Source organism: Callionymus lyra, chromosome 1, assembly GCF_982586985.1.
Source record: "Callionymus lyra chromosome 1, fCalLyr1.hap1.1, whole genome shotgun sequence".
In the NCBI taxonomy this organism is placed as follows: Eukaryota; Metazoa; Chordata; class Actinopteri; order Syngnathiformes; family Callionymidae; genus Callionymus; species Callionymus lyra.
The window spans coordinates 28,503,284-28,528,270 of record NC_141818.1 but is presented as its reverse complement, the minus strand read 5'-3'; the positions used below and the strand labels follow the sequence as shown (position 1 = coordinate 28,528,270).

The 24,987-nt window shown below is 39.5% G+C and overlaps 1 protein-coding gene across 5 annotated transcripts in view; it reads right to left on the bottom strand.

The window, feature by feature from the left end:
* slit2 (slit homolog 2 (Drosophila)) overlaps positions 1-24,987 on the bottom strand; it is a 77,762-nt gene that overhangs the window by 25,316 nt on the left and 27,459 nt on the right. For all 5 annotated transcript variants that reach the window (XM_087799582.1, XM_087799599.1, XM_087799590.1 and 2 more), the window contains exons 5-11: positions 8,021-8,092; positions 5,855-5,926; positions 5,424-5,495; positions 5,127-5,290; positions 4,618-4,756; positions 2,954-3,025; positions 2,785-2,856 (exon numbers count right to left, since the gene is read on the bottom strand). In XM_087799582.1, the coding sequence (XP_087655708.1) occupies positions 2,785-2,856; positions 2,954-3,025; positions 4,618-4,756; positions 5,127-5,290; positions 5,424-5,495; positions 5,855-5,926; positions 8,021-8,092 (663 nt within the window). The remainder of the gene's footprint in view (positions 1-2,784; positions 2,857-2,953; positions 3,026-4,617; positions 4,757-5,126; positions 5,291-5,423; positions 5,496-5,854; positions 5,927-8,020; positions 8,093-24,987) is intronic.

Sequence of the window (24,987 nt, the reverse complement as noted above, 5' to 3'; positions counted from 1 at the left end):
AAATTGAAATATTGAGATCAAGTATCCAGGTGGCTGAATGGCAGCATGAACCAAAGATGACAAAAAAAAAATCAATCTCAAACCATCATTTGTTCAAGTGCTTCCTAACTGAAGGTTTAAACCACCAGTGAGTCAGAAGTACCTGTTGTTCTATTCAGAGTTCAGTTAAGATGGAGGGAACCAAAGTCACGCACTGTTTTGACCCAACAAATGATTGTATGATTGACATTCCATAGCTCTCTTTTCTTCGATACGATATTTGAAGCTGGGCATTATACAGTATTTCAGTGTATCGTTGCATTAATAGTTCAACTAAATCATGAATATAAAGACTGTTTTCCTTTCCTACTGCTGCTTTCCCGTAACTTGATATAAAAAAAAACAAAAAAAAAACAAGTATATATTTGCGCAACAGATTTTTGATGGTTCTGCATTAATTTTCTTCATTATTCCATACTTGACATGGCAACTTCCTTGCTTCAAGACTACAGCACCAACCACAAATACTGCATCTTCTTGTCGGTTTTCTGATTCTCGATTACTTTGTCGTTTGAGTTCAGTATCTTTCATCAACACTAAATGCATTTTTGTTAACTTGCAAGTTTTGATTTCAACCAGTCTCAACCCCAATACATTCAAACAAAACATAGCTTTTTCAAGAATTCAACTCTATCCAAGTTTGCAGGAGCAGCATAAGCTTTTCTTGAATCAAATTAAACAGAAAAAAGACTGAAGTTGTATCTTCCCTTTATTGGCTTTCTATTCTTTGAATGTTTCTCTCTAAGAATTTACTTTAAAATAAGGTTATGGTGGTATTTTGAGCTCTCATATCTTCAGGATGGTTTTCTAAAAATAAATCTCAAATCAAAAGCTTGATGTGATCATTAATGTTTGTTAATGTAAAAAATAAACACAAAAAAAAGAAATCACAATAACAAAAAAATGTATAGAATGAATGAATAAAAATGTATGTCTGACCATTTCTGTAATTGCAGGACAAGTGAAAACATACGACGAGTTCAAATCAAAGAAAAACACACTAACAGCAAATCATTACATTTGTTGTTCATGTTTTACAAAAGTGTTCGGTACAGTCAGTGCCATGAGCTACACTGAAGACGTTGAACTCTGCCCTGGTTGGCTGAAGGGTAATGGGTTCCTTCAGGAAGGGCATCCTCTCTTAAACGTACCAAATAAAACCCTTGAAAGTGGGAAAGAGCCTGAAGACAATGATGATGACTTTCCATGAAATTTAATTTATTCCACTGATTTATATTTCCCACTGAAGCTGTAAATGAATGGAAATGGCCATAAAACGTATTTCAGGACACGTCTCATAAAATGCTCAAAAGTTTTTATTGCCACATATATCTCCAAACATGGTCGCGTTTTGCGGCTTTTTTTTCTTTATATAATGCACACGTCCCAACACAGACAAAAACAGCTGCCATGGCAACCTGTAATGCACAACGTGATAAATAAAAGAGTCATATATTTTTAATTGATCTGGCTCTGGGGAAGTTAACGCAGCATAACTAAATTGGGCTTTTATTCTCTTTAATACGTAAAGCCCTGAATATATACATGACATAATGTTTTTGGCTCCAGACGAACAAAACACAATAATAAAAAACCAAGGACTCTACGCTTGGCTCTTCGTCAACAACATAAAGTAAAATTGGTTATGACTTCTTTTCATATAAAAGTCAGAATGAAAAACAAACCACTATAAATCACAAGAGGGCTCTGGTGTGAAACATATGAGCTGTTGCTGACTCTTTTTTTCTGATTTGTCCGACACAAATATGCCAGCACCGACACCACCAACCACCACTGTGTAACACACACACACACACACACATGGTCACAAACATGTGTTTCGAATTGCCTGTTATTTCATTGTACTGTACTGAGTGTCTGTCCCAAAGAGACCTGAGACACTCAGTATACAAGAGAAATCGCTCCAAGTCTCACACACATTTGCATGGACACAAACACACACACACACTGTCATAAATGCATAGGCTCAATCAATGGCTCATTTATGTCGGAGGCATCCAAATTCCAACTCATGAAGAACACACGAATCTGCTGAACACAAAGACGGATGGTGAAGTGGTGCGTCAGCATGAATGTACGTCCTATTCTCTCTGTGGTGGATGTGTAATGGGGTGACAGAAGCCCCCATTCAGCAATTCTGTGTTTATGAATTATTGACTTAAGAGAGGCGAGACCTTAATATAACTGAAACAACTCTACATGGCTCCCCTCCTACTTCATCCCTCAGTGAGCTTCACACGCAACACCAACAATCTGACCGCAGGAACGGGCCAGGCGGGAACTACTGTTCCTCTAACTAGTACATCCAGTTCTTGAAGGCCTGGCTCTCCATCCAAACATCCATCTCACACACAAAGATAAATCTCATCATCCACTTCGGTGATGGTCTTATCTCAGGAGAAACGACTGAGCAAGTGCAGATATCTTAGATACGGAACTGAACCACTGAACCACCTCCACTGACTCCATGTGCAGATCTTTCGTCAACTATAGAAACTTGATTGAATCGCTTGTTTTCCTGCCAGATCTGGATCCATACTTGAGTTCCAACAGCGTTTCTTCTTTGAGAAAACAAGATACGATCGCAGATAGTCAGTCTGGCAGCTTCACTGCTGTTTCTAACTCCAGTATAGAGACGTTCATCAGACAGCTGAGATCGGAACGGTTGTTTTTCTAATCCATGGTTAACATTTCATCTTCGGAGTTGTTGTCTGAAGCACTTACAGTGAGTTGAGGGAGCGCAGGCCTTGGAACGCATCCGCGGCCAACTCTGATATCTGGTTGTTGCTCAAGTCTCTGTCAGAAAGTGAAGCAGGCGGAAAAGAGAAACACGTCTGAAGGTCAACACACACCCCGCACACTCAATGATTCACTTATTTTCTCGTTTACTTACATTCTGCGGAGCTTCTTATAAGGAGAGAAGGCTCCAGCTGGGATCACCTTGATGGCGTTCTGCTCCAGTCGTCTGGAAACAAACAGACACACACAGGTCTTCAAACCGCCTACAGTGTCTGAGCCCTTTTCTTCAATGCCTTGTCGCAGAGTCCTTTCTTACAAGATCATGACGACCATGACCAAACAAACCTAATTCATTTGATCTGTTGTCCTTCTTCTGATCACACACAAGAGTCAAAGTCATGTTTCCTTGCTAAATCCTTCAAGACTAAACACATCATACATTAACTAAATGATTTGAAAAAGGATTCTTTGTCACAGTTGTGCCTACGTTTAGAGCGTCATTGATCATTCACGTGCATGTCCAGTGAGTAAACTCAATTTTAAAGTGAAGCGATGGTTAATTATTAGTTGAATAATGAACTTGTCATAACGAATCTGCATTTTTTTTGACATTTTCTACATTTAACATCCGTGACGTAAGAATATGTTCGAGCCAAATCTTTGGAAGCAATTTCTGCAAGCCTTTGTTTGGCTGCATCATCTGGGAACGATGAAGTCTGGCCAGAAGAGGTGAAGATAGGAACATGATACACAGACATGGAGAAGAAAAAACTTCATTATGTTGACAATCATCCTGACCAGAAAATCAAAGATTTTGCAATAGCTCATGATTTGATTAGAAACTTTTTCCAACAAACGGGTTTGATTTTCATTCACAGCTGTCTTCAGTTGCACTGTTTATTGTGTTTTAGCGTTTTAAACCAATGCTGGAACACTTATTTGAAAGTCTTTGTTTAATTCAATCCAAGATTAAAATGACTAAATAAGTAATGGAGCCACAAGCCTGCTGTGCCACAAAGTTTCCTTTTTTTATTTTAAGCTTTGAAAAGAAGTCTTACATCTGCAAACTAAAACATGTTTGACTTCTTCCAAAACAAATGACAAGTTGTGCATTTAAGGTATATATATAGTTTTTGTTGATGGTCATTTTTTTCTGACCTTTTAAGTTCTGTTCAAATCTTTTTGTGTTCTGTTCCGATCTCTTTATGTTCAGTTCCAAACTTTTTATTTTCTGCTCCGTTCTTTTTGTGTTCTATTACGACCTTTTTGTGTTCTATTACGATCTTTTTGTGTTCTATTAAGATCTTTTTGTGTGCTATTACGATCTTTTTGTGTTCTATTACGATCTTTTTGTGTTCTATTAAGATCTTTTTGTGTGCTATTACGATCTTTTTGTGTTCTATAACGATCTTTTTGTGTTCTATTACGTTCTTTTTGTGTTCTATTACAATCTTTTTGTGTTCTATAACAATCTTTTTGTGTTCTATTAAGATCTTTTTGTGTTCTATTACGTTCTTTTTGTGTTCTATTAAGATCTTTTTGTGTTCTATTACGTTCTTTTTGTGTTCTATTAAGACAGTGACGTCTGTTGATGTTCTCAATACCGCTGTGCTATAATATTTATTACTGATTTGTCTAAATTCTATGTTCTAAAGCAGTGTTTCCCGACCCCCAGTCTAACAACCAATAGCAGTATGTGACACATTTAATACCGATAATTACTGTTTAATAAGTGTTGTGCTGAAGTAACATAAGGCAAGAAAGGCTTTCGAGAAATGCCGACTAGAACAGCAGTCTGGGTGCACGTGTGTTACTCACATCTCTGTGATGGTTTCGGGCAGATTGCTCGGTATTTCTGTCAGACCTTTTCCTCTGCAGTCGACGATGTTATTACTGCAAGTGCAGGACTCGGGGCACTGGAGCACACTGCAGGAGGAATATGATGACGACTGGTGACCTACACACAGACAGAGGAACATTATCCAGGGATAATGTGTGATGTGCTAAAGAGAATCCCTGCTGTGGAGAATATCCAAGGTGTCACATCTCAACGTGCCGTGCGCAAAATAGCAGAAAGGTACGAGAGCGTGAAGGTGAGAGAAAGGTTTTTTTTTTTTTATCTCATCTTTGGTACTTTTATTCATGGAAATGGAAATGAAAATCAGTGCATTCATTGCCAAATATTTCAGCGTGAATAAGACTTGCCTTCGTCCCATTCTTGGAGCGGTGGAGTGAGAGAAAGCAAGAAGAAAAGCACAACAAGCGACTGTATGAAACGGCAAAAGTTCGACAAGCATCACGTCACACCGTCTTCTTCAATGACATACCGGAGCAGACAAACTCTTTCTTTTGCACTTCGGCTACATTGTGGCCCCTCAGGTGCGGCGGAGACATGCACTGCGTGTAGAGGCCCAGGCGGGGGCGCTGTCGCAGCCACTCTGACAACCAAGCCACATGGCAATCGCACTGTAAGTTGTTGGAGTGCAAGCGACTGGAGGAGAGCAGAAGGATGGAAAAACAAAATAGAATCAATATTATCACGACAACCATTCTCTGAGTCACTCAGTCATTGGCCTTCATATTTGAATCTTAGGAGTCTGACGACTCTCTGACGGGCGACTTACAAGGTTCTGAGCTTCGGCATGTGATTGAAACTGGCCACTGACAGTCGGGTGATGTTGTTGTTGTTGAGCGTGCTGCAGAAATACAACACAAATTTTCACAAATGACATCTCCCCAGAGCTATTCCACTCCCAACTTGAAAGGTAAATCATATACCTATATCTTGGCATGTAACAATGTCTTCTATTGAATATTCACTTGAATAAAAAAAGACGATTATTCTGCAGATAAAGCAGGACATACGGATAATAGTAACGAACAACAAATAAAAAAAAATACCCTAAGAATTATTACATTTTAATTAGTGGATATATTTTAGTTGTATAATTACATTTATGATGCACATGAATCATATCTGAGACTCCAATATTTCCATAACCCCACACAGTCTTATGTCACAGCAGAATTTTTTACTATTTAAAAAACTACTCACAGAACTTCAAGGTCACGCAGCGCTCGGAAGGCTCCATCTTCAATACAGCTGATGTGGTTGTAGTCCAACTGCCTACACACAAAACAATTGAATTGAAACTCTCGAACGCACCACTTAGGTCGTCCTTTAACCGAAAAAAAAAGGCTCCCCTTCACCTCTTTGTTTCCCACAAAATGTCGTTATCTCTGTAAAGATACGAGTCAGATTCTCCCTCTCCACAATCTGATGGCTAATTTGTATGCTCGTGGCTCTTCAATGCTCCCTCTCTCTCTCTCTCTCTCTTTCGCACATTCGCTTTGCAGAAACAATTCAATTAAGACATAAGGACAGTAAATCATGTGCTGTCACCCTCAGAGTGTGTGTGTGTGTGTGTGTTACATGAGTTGAAATGCTCTCCAGAGGCAAGTTCACTAATAAAGAACAAACTTCATTAGCTAATGCGCTAGTTAAAAAAAAACAAAAGCACAATTGAATTAAGATGCAACTCAGTTGAAAAGCTTTTCATAACATGGTTACCTGCCAAACAAAATGGATTCATTGGAAAAAAAAAAGTCATTTATGTCACTCTTAAATCCATCTAGTTCAGTTCTCAGCAGTTTATCCAATCCATGTTTCTTATCCAAGATATGTACAAAAACTAATTTTATTATTCTATAGTTTTCTCATGTAAAGATTAGGGGTCACTTCCGACCTTGATACACACCTTATATGATTTAATCAATGTGTCTTTTTATCTACTCACTGCATCTTAGTTCACATGGTTAGTTCACAACTTCCTACTCACCAGAGCAGTGTACACAACGTCGTTTGGTGTTTTTAATTGATTTACTTCTTCTCCAATAAATTATATTAAATAAGTTGTCAAATGTTTGGGAGATATATTTTAAACAAGTATCTTGTTTATTTTCCTGGATCGTTTGAAGGCGTCACCAGCTGCTTTTATAAGATTCTTCTATTTCTATTCAGTGCTTTCACTCCCAACGGTCAATATCCAATTATAAATAAAATAATTGAAAAACACGGCTTCTCAGGATTTGAACTTTGGCCTTCAGCTTGTTGTGCAAAGTATTTTAACTTTTTTTTTTTAATATAAAAAACGTGTTTATTAAATGCTAAATAAAACTGCAGGACATGAAAATGAAAAATGTCCATGAATCGAGAAACATAATATGACAGTATAATCCTCTAGACTAACACCTAACAGTCGTTTTAATTACGTCCAGTTTATTATAATGAACAGATGCAATATTATCCTCCATGTTGCAGAGAGAATCTTTTGCTGAATATAAGCGTGTAGATGTGGAAGATAAGATGACAAATAATCGACCATTGAAGGACACAGAGGTCAAGGTTATATTGATCTCAAAGGAACACAAAGAAATGTCACCACTTGATTTGATTCAAACATAGAGATTCAGCCATTAAGGCAGTGGTGTCAATGAACTGGCTGAGGTGTTCCCTGCGTCTCGTCCTAGGTAGCTGGGATCGGCTCCAACCGTCGCCCAAAACAACCATCCAGAGGAAAAAGATAACAGACTCGGATAATAATCTTGTGGTTCTCTTCTATAAAGAACTTAAAAGGCTTTCTTTACAAAAGAAAAATGATGATTCACTCGACACACCATGTCATCTATATATGCACATTACACATAATAAACATATAAACTAAAATAATAAGCCTACTCAGAATATATAAAAATGTTATTTCTTCTGAATACAAACCAAGACGACAAACAGGAACAGATTAAAATGTGTCATTTGCAATAATTGACCAGCATTTACAAGCCGAACACAAATACAAGGAAATAAATAATGGAAATCAATTTTTATAAAATGACACACAGGAGTACAAGTACTTTATCTATCAGATGAACTACAATCATCTCCCATCAACATAATTCCAGACAAACAAGGGAGAGAGAAATACCAGCATCCTGACATGTACCTGCACAAACACACACACACAAGGACATGCAAATACACACACACACACACACACCATTGGCGTAACACAGTGGTCGATAGTGCAAGCAGTAGCCACTTGGCATTTAAGACAATGAATTATTAATGTGCAGACACATGGGGATTGTGCACGTTTGCAAACATTGTGAGAGTGGATGACAGTCGTGCATGCATATACAGTACATGGAAACCAAATCCACTTACAGGTTCTTAATCTCCACCGCTCCCCTGAAGGCTTTCCGTGGAACCCCCTGGATCTGATTCTCGCTGAGATCACTGCGGTGAGAGAAGCAGAAGTCAGACTCATTTACAGAGCAGGCCACGTTCAGAGTCTCCAGCAACACAATCACACAACCGTGGCAGGAAAAAAACACAGAAATGAGCCTCTTACACAGAAAGGGTTTCAAATGTAAATATGTTCAACAGAGCTTCACTGGCTGTCTGCTCACAGAAAGTGTATATAAGATGACCGTTAGGGGGTGCTAGCGAACTCCTTTAAAGTAAGTAAGTAAGTAAGTAAGTAAGTAGGTAAAAGTCTTACTCTCCTGCCAACACAGTTGTGCTCTTATGTTACAGAAAATTCAGTGAAAAAGTAGTGTTTATGTTTAAGCTACTGTCAATTAAACCGAATAAATTTGTTTATGTGGGTCATAGGAAATGTTTGTTAATTTTGTTTGCTGTTGTAATGCCTGAAAATCCCACATTTTTCCCAAAGGAAAGATATGAACATATCATTAATTCAGTTCTCTCTGGGTAAATGTCTGTCCGTTCAAACACTGGGGCTAACTCAGTGTGTACGACATTAAACTATATAGACAAACACACCTTGTGACTGAAATTTGTTAACATATGTTAAGTATTTCTGTCATGAAGTCAAGCAATCTAATTCAAATCAAAGGATGCGGGGGAAAAAAAGAAGGTATTAAAAATAAACCTCAAAGATCAAGGACAGGGCCCTGTGGCACACCATTTGTGGTGCTAGTTTTAATCTTGTCATTGAAAACAAATTAGGATAGTTTTTGTTAGAAAATACGTTTGAATTTAATGCTCCAGGTCGTTGGTTAAATCAGATAACATCTTTGGATGTGAAACACAGACGTGAGTGTGTTTGTGTGTCCAGACGGACTATTTGACCCTTCACCATTGACTCTCCCTCTCCCGACCCCCTGACCTTTACCATGCTAAGCTGCTAACTGCTAATACCTGCTGACGTTCCTCACATTCTTCAGTTCACGGCTCAACAATCAGAGAAACAAGGTTCTCTACAAAAAAAAGGTTGAAGCAGGTTAAACAACACAGCCGTGTGTGTGTGTGTGTGTGTGTGTGTGTGCGCGCTCTCGCAGCGGCTGGCCCGACTCATAGGGAGTGTATCCTGATACTGTTTTCATAAAACCAGAGGGAATCTGGAAAACAGCCTGGCCTCATCATCCACAGAAACTCAGGAACTAAATAAATACTCAGCAAGTGCTCCATTAGTCGTAACACAAACATCTACGTTTACACTACAAATGTCACAAATCTGTAAAATATGGACCCGTGTCATGCCATTGGATTAGATAGGTTGACAGGTTTAGACACACACTCGTCTCTCAGCAAATACTTAGCAAGAGTGTGTTTACACACACACTTAACATGTTTTCTCAGTATACCGACCCGTCAGTCTCCATTAGAGTGAGCCTGAGGAGGCAACATTAACAGAGTTTGTTTTGAGCTGTTTGATTTGTTTGTTGTCTCATTCATGTAATAAAGGAATTTTTTTTTTTTTAAGTCCCTCCTATCAGAAACATAGTCGCCTCCATTTTTAATACAAATGACCACACCCGGAAGTAATTGCCATAAACCGTAAACAATGAGGCCAGAATTAGAAGAATAGGGGTAATAAATAAAATCTAAAAGTGTTACACAGAAATCATCACGGGGAAATAACAAAATGAGTAAAATACAAGTACAGTAATGATTTTTTTTTTTTTTAAAGGGCCATTGTTTAAATAAACAAGAAAAATCAAAACGCAATGATCGAAGGGTATCTGCTTTAAATGAACAAAATAAGGAAATATATCAATAAAATACAAACAGTTACATTATCTTTGACTGCTTAAAATAGGGCAAATGTTACGTGTTAAAACAATATACAGAAGGAACAATAGATTTAAGTCAAACATGGAGTGAAAATTCATTGCCAAAATTCAGCTTTAAATATGTAAATCCAAATATCTTGAAAGTAAGCAACAACAGCAGAACACGGAGAAAGTAAGTAAAAGGAAACTAAATGAAAAAACGTGTCAGATAAAACACAATAATTTACAAAATCAAAGTGGTTGGGAATAGTCTTTAAACAAGTTATTTTAACAGGCTAAATCATCAACAAATTACAAAGTAAAAGGAAAGTACAATTCCAGACGACATATAAAACATTGTCCTTTGTCAACACTCTCTCGAGAGAGAGGAGCTGAGGAAATGTGTTCAGGGTTTATGAGATGATTCTCCATCTGTTCGTTGTAAAAGCACCTGATGATTTCAGTCCCTACGACCTTTTGTGGCTTTCTTTCCCTCAGACCTTCCCTTCTCCATCCTTTTTTTTCAGTCGCTTTCTCTTCCTCTTTTGCCTAAATTGGTCTGGTTTTTGCATTTCCTTAAGCTTTAACCCCTCACCTTTGCCCCGGCGCCTAAACCTGGGGGTCGCCTTCATTAAAAGAGGCTCCCACTGGGCTCCCCAAGTGTGTGTGAGTGTTGTTTGATCAAGCCAGAGATGTGGAAGCCACACAGGAACTCTACTACTCCGCGGAGTTGGGAAGACTATGAAAGTGAAAAGCCTACCACACACACACACACACACACACACACACACACACACACACACACACACACACACACTGCTGAGAGTGACAGCTGACAGAGTTGTGGGCCGTGTTTTCGGAAAAGGGGGATTTAATTTAAAGACCACAAAAGTCTGTGCGCTTCACTTGTGTTTCTCGTTCATCCTGTGTAAAGTTTTATAGAAAATCTTGCTTCGCTGTGAATCACATTTGGGTTCCTCTGCGATTTCACTCATGCCGTCTTTGAACTCGCGTGGTTAGCTGGTCTGGAGCGCCCCGTTAGCAGGGAAGAGGATTAAACAAGCGGATCCTTCGGGCAGCAACAGAATCCAACAAGCGAGAAGCTGCTGATATTTCAATGTGTTGGGTTGTTTACAGATCAAGAAGTTGACATGAAACACAAGAGTTGAAGAGAAGTTTAAAAAAGGTCTAGTCACACCTGCCATCAAGTTTGAAAATATATATATTTGATGAAGGATATCTAATATATTTACAATGAAAAATAATGAAAATGTAAGTTTTATTTGCTGAAGACTCATCTGCTCCAACTTACTGCTGGAATCTGCTGGAGCTCAAGTTGTGACCAGCGGACATAGTTTGTTTTGTTGTGGTGAGGTTAAGTGACCTACAAAGGGAGGAAGATAGTTTGGAAAAAAAACATAAAGCTGACCACTACTTACTTTTTTCTTTTGCATACAAGTGGGTTTTTTTTGACACAACATTAGGTTTTGAAGACGTAAAGCAAATGTTAGTGCATCACAGGTAATGAGTGGAAGACAAAAAGAGAAGATGGACATTTAAAAACAAATGTGTTTGATTTATGCTTTAATTCAGTTACTATGTTGGTGTCAATTATAAAAATCATCAGTTCAATGAATTATTATGGAATTTTTTTTACATTAAATTGACATTAAAAAGTTATTTTGTGGGTTTCACGGTTAATTGAAATATAATTTAATAACTCAAATAATTGAATGTTTGACCTCCTTAATCTGTTTTTATTTCACAGGAGCTGCTCCTAAAATCTTAGTACATGTGTTCGCGATAAAGTCAGGTCTTCAACGTTAAGAGGCTGCTTTTCTAAAGGTCTTTTCATAAACCGAGGGGCTTTTGACGCTCTGCGTGTCTAAAAAGACCTGAGCATGAAAGAGAAGCACTCAGCGTACCCCTCAGCCCTTCCTCTACTCCCCCCCGACATATTGTTTCGACACACAACACACAACCTGTCACACACCGTTGTACAGTTTTCACATTGTTTAATGTATGTGTGCGACTGTGGCAGGAGTTTTCCCAGATCCTGGAATGTGCTTCCATGTGTTGTTGCTGTGTGTGGCGGGGACGCTGCCAGGGTTGGCATCGCAGTAAACTAATCATCTTGTTCAAATCCTTCTCGGAGACTGTAATCCTATTAAGTAATAGAATGTGTGAATGAGCTGAGGTGGAGCCAGGAGGAGCCAAAAAGAGAGTCTGGAGCAGATTGGAGCTGCATTGGGAATATGATTTAAGAAGTGTGTGTGTGTGTGTGACCCTTGTCCTGCTCCGACCTGAAGTGGACCCCTGAAGATCACACCTGTGTGCACAATGAAGGGAGAACGACTGAAGAGGCAGCGACGAAGGAGAGAAGACTTCCTGAAGACAATGATGAGAGTCACAGTAAGAGAGGAATGTCTGGTGCGAGTGTCACTTTAATTCCGTTTTTGTTCTGTTACCGGATCTTTCTGCTGATTCTATTTCATTAAAATATATTCATATATTGTTGTACTATCATATATTTTATGCACACAAAATACAGAATCCATTGTGCATCTCAATTTAGCATAAAAACCTATCTCGGAATGATACGAAGAAAATGAGGGAGTTCTCGGCGCGTGACCATTTTCAGTCTTTTCGGAAACAAAACGAAATATCAGGCTCTAGTCCAGACATAGCCCTGTGAGAGATTAACGAAGTCGACTCAAGTGACCTTTAGCGATATAGAGTTTAAGAGCTCAACTGTTGCAGTGCATTGTGGTACATGCTAAAGTGGTGTCATTATTTCTACAAGGACCAAAGATGACTCTAGAGAACAATAAGAACAGTAGGGTTAAAACACTGACGACAGTAACAGCAAACCATAGAATCTTTCTCTAATTACAATTCATGTATAATGTTGTTTTTATGTGTATTTTACTCATTTTGACCCAAACAAGACGAGATAAATTCCCTTACTTTAATTGTCTGATTAGGGTTTAGACTTAACATTTCAGAAAATAGAAATTTCTTACATTTAAATTCCTATAATTATCAAGTGAATTGTCCGTTGTAGTAGTTTCAATAGTAACTTATATAAATTATTTTTAATTTAACATAAGTGATTAAGAGGAAGAAGTAGTATTATCTAGGTTTCAGAGATCAATCATGTATAACGTGTCAATGGACACGGGTCGACCTCTGGACTTCATCTTAACATGTAGAGTGTAAAAAGTCCTCTTTTTCAAGGAAATAATAAGACATTGACCAAGGTAGGATGGAACAAACACTTTTGTTGTCAGTTGTATCTTCATCCAGCTCCTCCCACTGGAACGTGAGGCGGTCCCAGGTCAGCTGAGGGACTCTCAAGCGTGTCCTAGGTCGCCCCGTCGACCCCTCAAGAGTGCATTTTAAATCTGTCCAATAACATATTTAAATCTAGGCATAATGGATTGAAACACCATCATGGTCACAAGTTGCTTTGGTTTCCGCTAAATGACATGTTCCACCCTTCACCTGAGAACAAGAGGCAGAGATAGAACTAATGTGTACCACTCCAGGGAATAAATAGATAACAAATCTGCTGTCTCTCTCTCCTCCTCTCCTTCTTCTCCGCCCGCATATAATGAGTGTAATCCATCAGCCAGACAGAATTAATCGTATTCCAATTTTGGTGTTTTCTCTGGCTGCTCAGCGCTGTCTCTGTCTCTACGAGTCAATACCCCCAACTCTTACAGTGCCACCCCATCTATGACAGACCGTTGGTGTCTACTGTGCGTGTGTTATTGTGTGAGTCGACTCCGTTTTTTCTCAGTGGATTTTAAAACCAGCTCAGCACTAAGGCCAAATTTATTGCCGTCTATGGCTGGATGAGTGTCCAAAACACACAAGAGATGCAGACGCAGAATCACACACTGCAGCGAAAAATGACCACTGCAAGATGCACTGCCAGACCACTTGGTGGCCACAGGGCTTGGTTGGTGACGTCATTTCCTTTTCCTGTTTGCGTCGGACATGGCTGTACAATAATAAATATGACAGATACCCATCTCTGAGTCTGCGTGTCAGGCTGCCCGTTGAGCTGCTTCACACCCACGTTACTGACCTGGTACGACACGAACTCCGTGACCCGACGGGCTGAAGAGGCCCTTCTCCTCCTCTTTTCCATTTCATAACCTCAACATCATAAAAAAGCCTAAGAAGGATTCTCACAAGAGGATAAAGTATCAATCTGCTACGAAACAATCTGTTGTCATTTTCGGCCTCGATTTTTCCACAGTTTTCTCTTCCACATAATTTGCTCCATCAGTCAGTGGCAAATCCAATCCCCTTATCACTCAATCATTGCATCTTTCCATCCATCCCTCTCTTTTTCAAGTTCAAATGCAAAAGTGTCAGAGGAGCCCAGAAGAGTTTGATCCTGTATTTGTTGGACTCATCGCATAATCAGCAGCAAACAAACGACCAAGAAACAAGTAAGACGTTAATAAACATTTTAACCACAACACAATATGGATTTCATTCTTTTCCTTGAACATCATTTCGATGTGATTTGGTTGAGCTTTGGGAAAAGAGGTTTGTGGCCGAAAGAATCAGGGGTTACGTGGATCAGTATATGATCCAGAAAGAGGCGACTTACTTACTCCTTTGTCGTTATTCACAGTTTACAAACCATGACAAGGCTGGCAGAGACAACCACACGCATGCACACGTTCTCCATCCCTCCTCTCAAGCACATACATGACATAACATACACACATAGTGTGTGGTTTCTTTTCACCCCTCCTTGTGTTTACACTGCAGTCTGAAGTCACGCACCGGTGACATCATGATGCATTAAGAACAGAGTTCCTCAATATCTAATTATCGAATGAGATATAAAGAGCTTAACAAGACAAGATTATCATCATGACCACGTTTTAATTAAACATGAAATGTATTCAATAACAGTGAATTCATTCATTTAAGAACGTCAGTTTCGAGATTGCCCTTCTTTTTAAAACAAAAATATTATTATTTTATTGTATTATTATTATTTTGCATTCCAACTTTTACAAGTACTTTTACAAAATGTTATTAATCTCTGTAAAACACAATGAACTTTTAAAAAACATTTCTACAGCAGTTACTAAAGTAAAAGTTTAAACATAATATTATAATTAAAAAAATGTCATTGTTCATGACAATGAAGTTTCAATATGGCATATTCAACATGTTTTATTTAGTTGTTACAAACTGTATTATTACCATTCGTTCTTTTTATCCAAGGTAGCACAGAGAAATAAAAATACACACCAGACGAGAGCTCAAAGGATTGAAAGTAATTATATTTACACAAGCGTTAATAAGTCTAATGTATACCAACAAATACAGTGCGTACATCTACGTAATATTGAAATACAAGATGCTTTGATTTGTACATGGTGTTTGTTTCTATTCACCAAGCAAATAGTAACCGGAGACAGGAAACTGGGCAAAGTGGACATCAATCTATCAAGTCGCCATGTGTGTGCTTGTGTGTGTGTGTGTGTGTGTGTGTGCTGAAAAAGCGTTTCCTCCCAGAAGGCCTCTCACTTGAACTCGGTGTGAGAATGAAGTTCTTGTCAATCGTCTCAGGGCTCTGTGGGGAAATGAGCGATCCTGCAGCCGAGCGCCGGGCGATAAGCCCGCCCGGTTAACAGCATCTGATCCAGTAACTGCACTGTGTCGTCGGAACCAGCCGAAGACAGAGCGTCAGACGTGACCAACAACAACATGGAGCCACAACATTTGGGATCATTAGAGAGAAATCGAAGTCGAATAAAAGGAACGAACTGGCAGAATGACACAGTTTCTGCTATTCTTTTACCGCTACACTACCACCTTTCTCTCTCACTTTGTTCGTCCAGATCTTTTCAAGATGTCTCCAGAGCCTCTTTTCACCCACGCCCCCCCCCCCCCAGCGCCTGTTTGCCAGCTCCTGGCAATGGCTGGCTAGCTGAAATATTCCTCTTCAAATAGTTTCTCTCCGTCAATGTTGTCTTTCTTTCTTTCACCACCATAGAGGCTCGGGTCACACACACTTGTCACTCTGGGCCAGCTGTCCTGCACCATCTGTCCACTACACACACACACACACACACACACACACCGTTGGCACTCAAATGTGGCAGTTACTGGCAGAGACGAGAAAAATCCTGAAGTAATGTCTGTTTACCGGACAGTGTCAAAATAAATTCAATTTCTTGGTCTAATAGGAGAAAGGAGAAGAAAGACAAAGACGAGTGCAAACATTCTTTGAAAAAAAACAAAAATCCATATTCTTAAGACCAAAAGTAATTAAGTTTGCATGATCCGGTCAACACGCTCACTTTCGCTTTGCATTCATTTATTCTCTGCCGCTCCGTGAGGCTGGAGTCCATCCCAGCATCTTCGGGAGAGAGGCGGGGGACACCCTGGACAGGTAGCCAGTCCAGGTCCAACACTCTCAGATCTATGGAGTTCCTGACCTCTGTATTGTTTTTGGACTGTGGGAGTGAACCTGCAACCTTTTTATCTGTGAGATTTGTGTGTGTGCTGCATTCCTATGAGCAGCAGGTAGGAAAAGGCGGGTCTTGAGTCAAACAGTGCTGGCAACTATTTCCTCTGGATGTCAGCCAGGACACACACACACACACACCCATCGGTTACACACACTTTTCAATGTAAGATGGAAAAGAAATTGAAAAAAAAAAAGGCTTGTTTCTGTTAAAATATCCCTGGTGTTCAGGATTTGGACCTAAATATTAAATATTTATAAATACTATAAATACTTGAATCGGTTCTATGTGATTTGAAGTCGAGCGACGCCAGTGGACTACAGTAGTAGTGTTTAGCCCGACGGGAGACTACATTCCCCATGAGCACTCGCTAAACCTTAGCAAAAGTTGCCATTTCCAGACTTCCATTGTCCGAATGAAGGATGGATACCGATGAGGTAATGAATCAGACTGTGGGTAATGAAATATGATATGACGGATTTGTAAATAACATAACTTTACATTTGTTTTTGTACAAATATTCCCCCCCAGGTTTACACCATCCCCAAGAACTTTTACCGTGAAAATAAAAATAACACAAAACACCTCAAGTCACGGTATACGAGTCATACTAGTTTTAAGTTGATGTGTCATCACAAGTTATTTTAGGTTAGGTTAGGTTAGGTAGAACTTTATTGATCCCTCAGGAGGTCTCCTCCGGGAAATAGTTTTTTTTCCAAATTATCCACAGCAAATACAGCACTTTTTCATAAAAATAATCAAAATAAAATAAGAACAAGAACAAAGAGAAATAAAGAGAAAGAACAAGACAATCTAAGTCTAAAGATAAAGATAAAGAACATAGATCAAAGAAAAATAACAAAGACAAAAGATACAAAGATTAACAAAATACAAAAATATAAAGTACAAAAATATTAAGGTACCCAAAACTACCCAGAACTGCTTTAAAACACAACCAATGTATTATTGTCTGTTGTGTGAAATGTATATTTGCGTGTGTGACTTTTGTAATTGTGTACATTTTCAATGGGTGCAGGTTTTTTTTCCCACTCAATCAGACCTTTTCAGAATTAACTGAAGAAACCAAAAAAATCAATAGAACTTTTTCCAACATGTAACAAATTCTCGGTGTTGACAAGAGGTCGCATAAATTCCCTCAACAAGTGGGTTGAAGCTTGAGTAAACTATCCACTGTCGAGCTGAAGTCTGAATAAACTATCAGCTGTCTTTGGTGACAACCTACATTTTCACGGTGTTTGCGCTCGTTTATCCCTGACAGTCAGGCCTCATTGAGAGCAGCACTTCTCGGTTCCACGGGACAAGCTCAGACATTTCGACATGACAGCCCAGTGATGTCACCGTTCCATGGAGCGACCACAAACCCACTCAAGCTGTTTGATATATGACCGTCCGCCTTCCAAGATTAGGTCTGAGTCCCAAATATAGACAAATGTGCAGGTCAAAGGTTGACAACAAGGACGTTGACGTGCGCCGTGATGTGTAGCCCCGGGGTTGTGTTTGGCAACTCTTCTGGTGAAATCCAATGGACGCTGTGTGTGTGTGTTTGTGGTGGCACCAGATGTGTCATATTAGTAAGTAATGCATTCAACAGCTGTGTCGGACACATATGCTCACACGTCTGTGGAGAAACACACACAGATTGTGTTGCGCATGCATTTTCACTGATTAGCGTTACTAGAATAGCTAACCTAAATGCAGTGTCTGTGGGTCTGTGCATGTGTTTGTGGGGTCCATACTAAACATGGCAAACATCTCTGAGTGTGTGTGCGTGGGTGTGCGTGCCGGTGTGTGTGTGTGTGTGTGTGTGTAGACTGATGTAATGAGGCTGTAATAGGGCTGAAGTTTAATCCTGGTGAAGACAGACATAGACCTCTCACCCTTGACTACACACCCGCACTCACACTTTCCACTTGCTCTGCTCCTTCGACTCCCTCCTTCCTTCCTTTCAGCCCTTCTCTGTAAATCTTTCCTTCAATCCGTCTTCACCGCCAATATTTCAATATTTTAAATATCATACTTCATTTTTCTTTATTCTACTTAAATCGTACTTTACTTCCATCCGTCATCACATCTCACTTCCTCTTTGCTTCCACTGTTTCTTCTCGTTTATGTTCTCCCTTATTTCCCCCCCTAAATTCTCTCTATGAATGCCAAACATTGCATGCATGCCTCTCTTAAGTCAAGGAATCTAAATATGCAAACACAGAGGCTCACACACACGGTCAAGCAGTGTGTACTTTAACTTATTTAATTTTTTTAAAATGAACTTGCTTTGGGAGTCTCAAATTTTTGTAACCAGACATAAGAGCGAAAACATTATGATAAGCTGTTGTGGTATAGTCTAATATTTTTACTTCTATTGTTTAAGATTAAAGAATTCAAAACCTTCACATTATCCCAAAAATTAAAAGCTATTTTAATTAAATGCACCACCATTCAGTTGGTATTTCATGAGCTATGTTGTGTTGACATGCATGACTAGATCAGATGCTTAAGAGAGAGTCCTGCGAGTCAACGATACTGATATCACTCTATTTTGAATGCCTGCTCGATGTCTGTCTCTTTAGATAAAGACTCGTAATAACTGAAATGAAAAGCCATAATGAGGCACCAAAATTGCCTGACAAATGGTTTCATACGTGCGCCTCATATAAAGATGAAATGAAAAAGCAAAACGAAAAAGGCTCAGACACAATAGTTTATAGAATTTCCCAAGCAATCTTATAATGTCGTTTAAGGTAAAATGATTCTAATCGTAATGAACCGTTGAGCAGCTCCGATGATCGCGGGGAAAACTGCTTCAGTCATGGGAGGTTATCATGTTCACTTTTTCCAGCTGCACGGAACCACAACAGCCATGAGATACACAAGAATGTGAATTTTGCGAACAAACCTAGTGACTCTCCAAAAAGAACCCGCACTGACTCAGGTTTCGCCCAGTAGTAACCGTTACTGCCATAACACAGGGAGCGACGTCTTAAAAAAGCATTTTAATGGACAGTCTATCTGTGAAAAGTATATTTGTCAACTCACACACAAAGAGCCAAAAAAGTCTGTGGAATCGCGACCGCACGGCTCACAGTTGCAGCGCAGAGGCTGGCGTTGTGACATGGTTTTTTCTTCTGACCGCAGGGGTCTTCAGAGGCCCCGAGTTGAGGCCATAGTGAGGCAGTGCCGGCGTAGAAAGAGAGCTCTCTGGATTGTGACGGGCAGCACTTGAGACGGGCCCAGGAGAGAAGATTCTCCTGAGCTTCTGTGACACGGCAGCGCAGGTTAACAAGACACCAGCCTGGAGCTTCACCTCCCCTCAATCCTTTATCTCTCCAAATTGTTTTTTTCTCCTTTATTCTCCGTTCAATTTCCATTTCTGCTGATAAGAGAATAAAAACAGTTCTGCAGGGAGAGAGTAAAAAGGAGCATCTCCTCATCCGATAATGACTTTACTCCCCCAACAGGCTTTCTTTTATTGAATTAGGTTGTTCCTCTTTATTCTGCCCATCGCCCTTTTATGTGTCTCTTCCTCCTCTTCTCTGAATCCCTCTCTTTTCTCCGCAGTACACAGCCATTCATCACTCCAGGTTATCATTTCAAAAAGCTTCAATTCAAGCGCATGTAGAAGAGGCTGAATAAAGACGGCGCTGCTCCAGGGCACGAAGGCAGTTTCACAATCACACACACACACACACACACACGAGGAAAAATAATCCTAAGAGTTTATACTCACTGTTGACTATGTAAAACATTTATTTTTTACTACAACCCCATATCTTCCCGGTCATCTTCTCCCTCCTCACTCTCTCTTTGCCTTCATTTCCCCCCTCGTCCGTCTGTCTCTATTCGCCTGTCCGTCACGCCTGGTTGACATTCTCTCATCAGTCCCTGTTGCTCTTTCTCTAAAAGCTCTTAGCTGCCCCCGGGGCTCAACTTATAATATTACAGTACACCTCCAGCCATCCCCTCTGCCTTTCTCAGTCTCTCTCACACACACACACACACACACACACACACTTATGACCCACTAATGGAGGGGAGACCTACAAAAGCTGCTCTTACTCAGCAATCCAGCCAGTGGGCACAGATTCACGTTGAGGAACGTTGAGGTAAAAAAGCAACTTAGATGGTTTCTTAATGGACGAAGGAAAACACATGCGCAGCCTTCTGATCGAGCTGAATCCTTCCTTAACAATGAAGCGGATTCATGTGGGTGATGGGATACCTTTGATATTCTGAAAATGACTTGATGTCTAGATGCTCTAGAAACAGCATTTGTCACTTTTCATTTGTTGTCATCGGTCATGTACTTGACAATAATATAAGAATCTGATATTGTTCTTAGTAATGAAATACCACTTTATACTTTTAATAGTATTTCTATGAATCACAAGCAGCATCTGGGTAAAACAATCTGAAGTAAATCCATTAATGTGCCTGGATAACATACAGATATATTTTACTTTACGATCTATTCAGAACAATAACCAACAAATTCATGAGGCTTGGAAGCTTCTCTGAAGAAAGAACAGAACATGCGTTTGAATATTAACTGAAAAAACATTTCTAATCCAGACTGAACAACAGAACAGCTTTCTCCTCGGCTTCATCCTGATCTTGAGCTTCTTCCAGCCTTTCTAATAAAACAGATCTTCTCTGACCCGCTAACCAAAAGCAAATACAAACGTTAATATTCAAAAATACTGTATTTATTTTTGAAAATATATTTACTCCCCAAGCAACAGGGAGCAACAGTAATTTTTGGGTCACTTTGTTACCCTTAAGTAAATACTGTCGCACAAGAAAAATGTGTTTTAGTTATAAGCGATCACATAGACTTACCAGGCTTGTATTTATTATTAAAACAAATGCATTTACATTCCTTGACCAGTGATGAAGAGCAAGAAAACATTGTAAAATACATACTATAGTGTAATAGTCTTGGGTCCTGCCATTGTCCAAGAACAATTTTCGTAAATAGCAAATTAACGCATAGTTATGTTGTTGTGGTACATAAAATATTGGACCTGTGTTTTTTTTTATCGAATCAGAGCTGTACATCCTACATTGTAATTTGTTTAAGTGAGAAATATTTGTATCCTTTTATAAAGATTTAATCTGAGGATTGATGATTTATTATTAACATTGTTAGTTTACTTAATATCACTGTATTGAAACATCAAGAGTTATCTTGCAGTACGGTCTCACAGAGTTATGAGACCCCTGCCCTTATCTTGTTCTTTCCCTTTATGTTCCCTTTATGTTCTTGTTCTTATTTTATTTTGATTTATTTTTTATTTTTTATAAAAAAAATTGCTGTATGCATTGGCTATTGGAAAAAAACAATTTCCCGAAGGAGACCTCCTGAGGGATCAATAAAGTTCTACCTTACCTTACCTTACCTTAGATGGACACAAAAAAAAATAGACATTTTAGAAATATGTCCTTTATTCGCACAAAACTGTAATTGTAAAGACATCTACCTAATGATAGGACGAAAGAAGAACTTCTGCTCCTTTTGGATCGACCAAAGCTATTCGAGGTGACTTGTTTAGACGCACTCGGGAAATTATATCTGTGGTGGTCTTTGTATATTTACGAGGTTTATGAGGGGAGCCTGATATAACCGTCAGTGTCGTGCAGTTTTAAGGGTGTTGTGTTGTGGCCGTTGAAATGCATGTGTTGTACATGACAGGTCAAATCACGTGTGTCTTGAAAGCGTGTGCTCACCACAAATTGGATCAGAGTCTTACACCTTAATTATGGGAAATACCCACTTCAAGTTTCATCCCCTGCGCTTTTGTGTGTTTATGTGAAAAGTGTGTGCGCACATAAGCGTGGCGGGGCGTTAGGAACTGCACTATTGATGAGAGAATGAAGTCATTTTTCAATGCGAGGTTAAGCGCTGCATTATTGCCGCCTCATTTGGCTCCTGTGTGCCACCATAGCCCTCCTGTCTGGTTTCCATGGCAGGATGGGGGAACACAGCGCGGAATGTCCCTGCTTACCAGACTGCGAGTTCATCCATCACGGGCGCACATGCGCGCACACACATGCATCGACTCAGGCAAAAAAAGCAGCTTATCCTGGTCACAGTCAACTTTCCCACAAAGTTGCAACAAATCAAGAGCAGCAGCGGTAAGTCTCCTAAAGCCGGCCAATATCACATTATACAGCATTTGCGCTTAAGTAAACAGAGCCGCGCTGCTGTGAAACCAATTCACCGGGAGAGATAGAGTTTCAGCGTCGGCCGACGTGCTGGGATGTTATTTTAAACTCGAAAGTTAGAAAGGCATTAATTACCCAGCAGTCTTGGTTTTGGACTGATTTTTTTTTCACCCAAGCACCAGAACATTGAATGTGAAAATGGGTTGTTGTGCATGAAGCAGAAACACTTGGAGGGCTGTCAGCAGTAATGGGATGGGACCAGCAGGATCCGTGTGCTCATGTTCCTTTGTTTTTTTGTGCCTCGCGCTGTTTGCACAAGCTCCGATTGGGGGCCAAGCATGTCAGTTAGCATTGTCAGTTGGCATAATAACGGCATTCCTCCAGTGATATCATGGAGCGGAGACGGGGGCTGCCGCTGTAAAAGCCACAGAGAGATGGATGAACTGTCCCCATTCATTAAAGTGAACATTGCCAACGTTCTTGTGCCGAACAAAGTTGAGTAAAAACATCCTAAAGGCGGGGTTCCCTCCCTCACTTCCCCTCTCTTTGTTTCCCTTGATCCTCTCAGATCGCCTCTCTTCTTTCCTCAGTGTACTGTAAACATCTCCATGTATCACTGTCATATCCGCACATTCATCTTCTGTGAACGGGTTCCTGAAGAGACACTCTCGCCATCGCTCAGCCTCCAGATCCATGTTGCTTGTGTGTGTAAACACTCCACTCGTCCATTTATCATCATACACAAAGGAATGAAGGAAAAGAGACACATTTACCAACACTGCTGTTGAGGTACTCAAGGTTTCTATATACTATTATCAACACACATCTACTCTCTCAGTTATGAGTTTTAACAGATGCTCTTTCTGCTACATTTACCTCAGATTCACACTTTCATTACCTGTTCAATGTGTTTCAGGAGGAAGAAACGTTGACTAGTGTTTCCACAGGCACATTGTAAAGACTGAGATTGATTCATATTTACTTAATAAATAAGATTAACTATACGTAATAACAAAAACTGTGCAGTTTGGAATCACACTGAGCTGAATTTATATTTATAAAAAGCCCTTTAATCCATTCTTATCTTGAACAGCTGAGAAGCATTTAATTATACGTATCAGAAAAGTCAGAAAATTGATAAACTTTAATTGTTGGGAACGATTTTATTTATTTATTTTGTTTTAACAATTATTTAAATAGTAATTGTGAGTTCAATAGAGTGTAGAGAATGTTTAAGTTAAATTGAATGTACGCTACACTATTCCTAAAAACATTATTCATGTATTATCATACAGAAGTAGTTGTTTATTTCCTTTAAAAATGTCTGCCTTCCTCATTTATCTGCAATAAAAATATTAATTTTATTATTTGATACATTTAAATCTTTTTAAATGTCTCTCTAGATTCTTATAAACCATCTTCTTTCCCTAAACATGTGAAGCCGATAGTTAGGAAAATTCTCTAGGGCTTTGTGTAAAAGAAATGGCATTAAATGGAGAAGAACGCAATAATGTTGATCATTTCCAGATTCCACATGGATGCAGACTGATTCTAATATAAACAGCTCGTAAATGCTACTTTTATTCATCAGCAACCACAGATCTAAAAAAGTGAGTACAAGATGGTGAGGTATTACTTCCAAGATTTCTAATAGAATCTTTTAATTGTTGAATTAAAGTGATAAATATTTAAATTGATATGATACCGAAAGTGATATAACATGTTTTCTCAATGAAATACAAGATAATTGGACCATTTGCTGAATTAAAGTATGATATTCAACCATCCTACCAAACTTTTGTCTGTATTTTCGGACACAAACAGTAGCGAGGCGCCCCTGCTGGGCTGGTCTATAAAAAGGCCGGTGTCACGTAGTGAGATCTTCGAACTCTCCGACGAGGTGTCGACCTCTCTCAGCTGCACCTGACACAGACACCACATTCCAAACTAGCTTCTTTGTTGTGCGTGTCTTCTTCCTCCATTGTCAAACCAACGCAGAACACGCTCTCAAGCTTCACTATGAAAATACTCTTATTGTGAAATCACACAGCGGCGCCCATGACAACCGAAATATATCTCTGAGCAGGCACATAACTTTATCAACACTCTCACACAGCACGGCGCTTAAAGCAGGGGGTGCTGCCTGTCATCCTGGCACCGTGACTTTATTAACTGCTTCGGTCACACACAGACGCATCACTAGCCCGACTAGTTCATTAAGTCGATCATGGCTGCTGTTCAGAACAACACGACTTTATTACTCACGGAGACAAAAACACAGCAGTGCTCAGCGTGCTGCGCTGGCAGAGAAAAGTCTGTTTATACTGGAGGGAGATGATTAGAAAGACAACAGCTCGGAGCCGTAAATGTCGAGTGTTTCCTTTAGTGAAAAAAAAAATGTTTTATTAAAAGTAAAGAGTTAATTTTC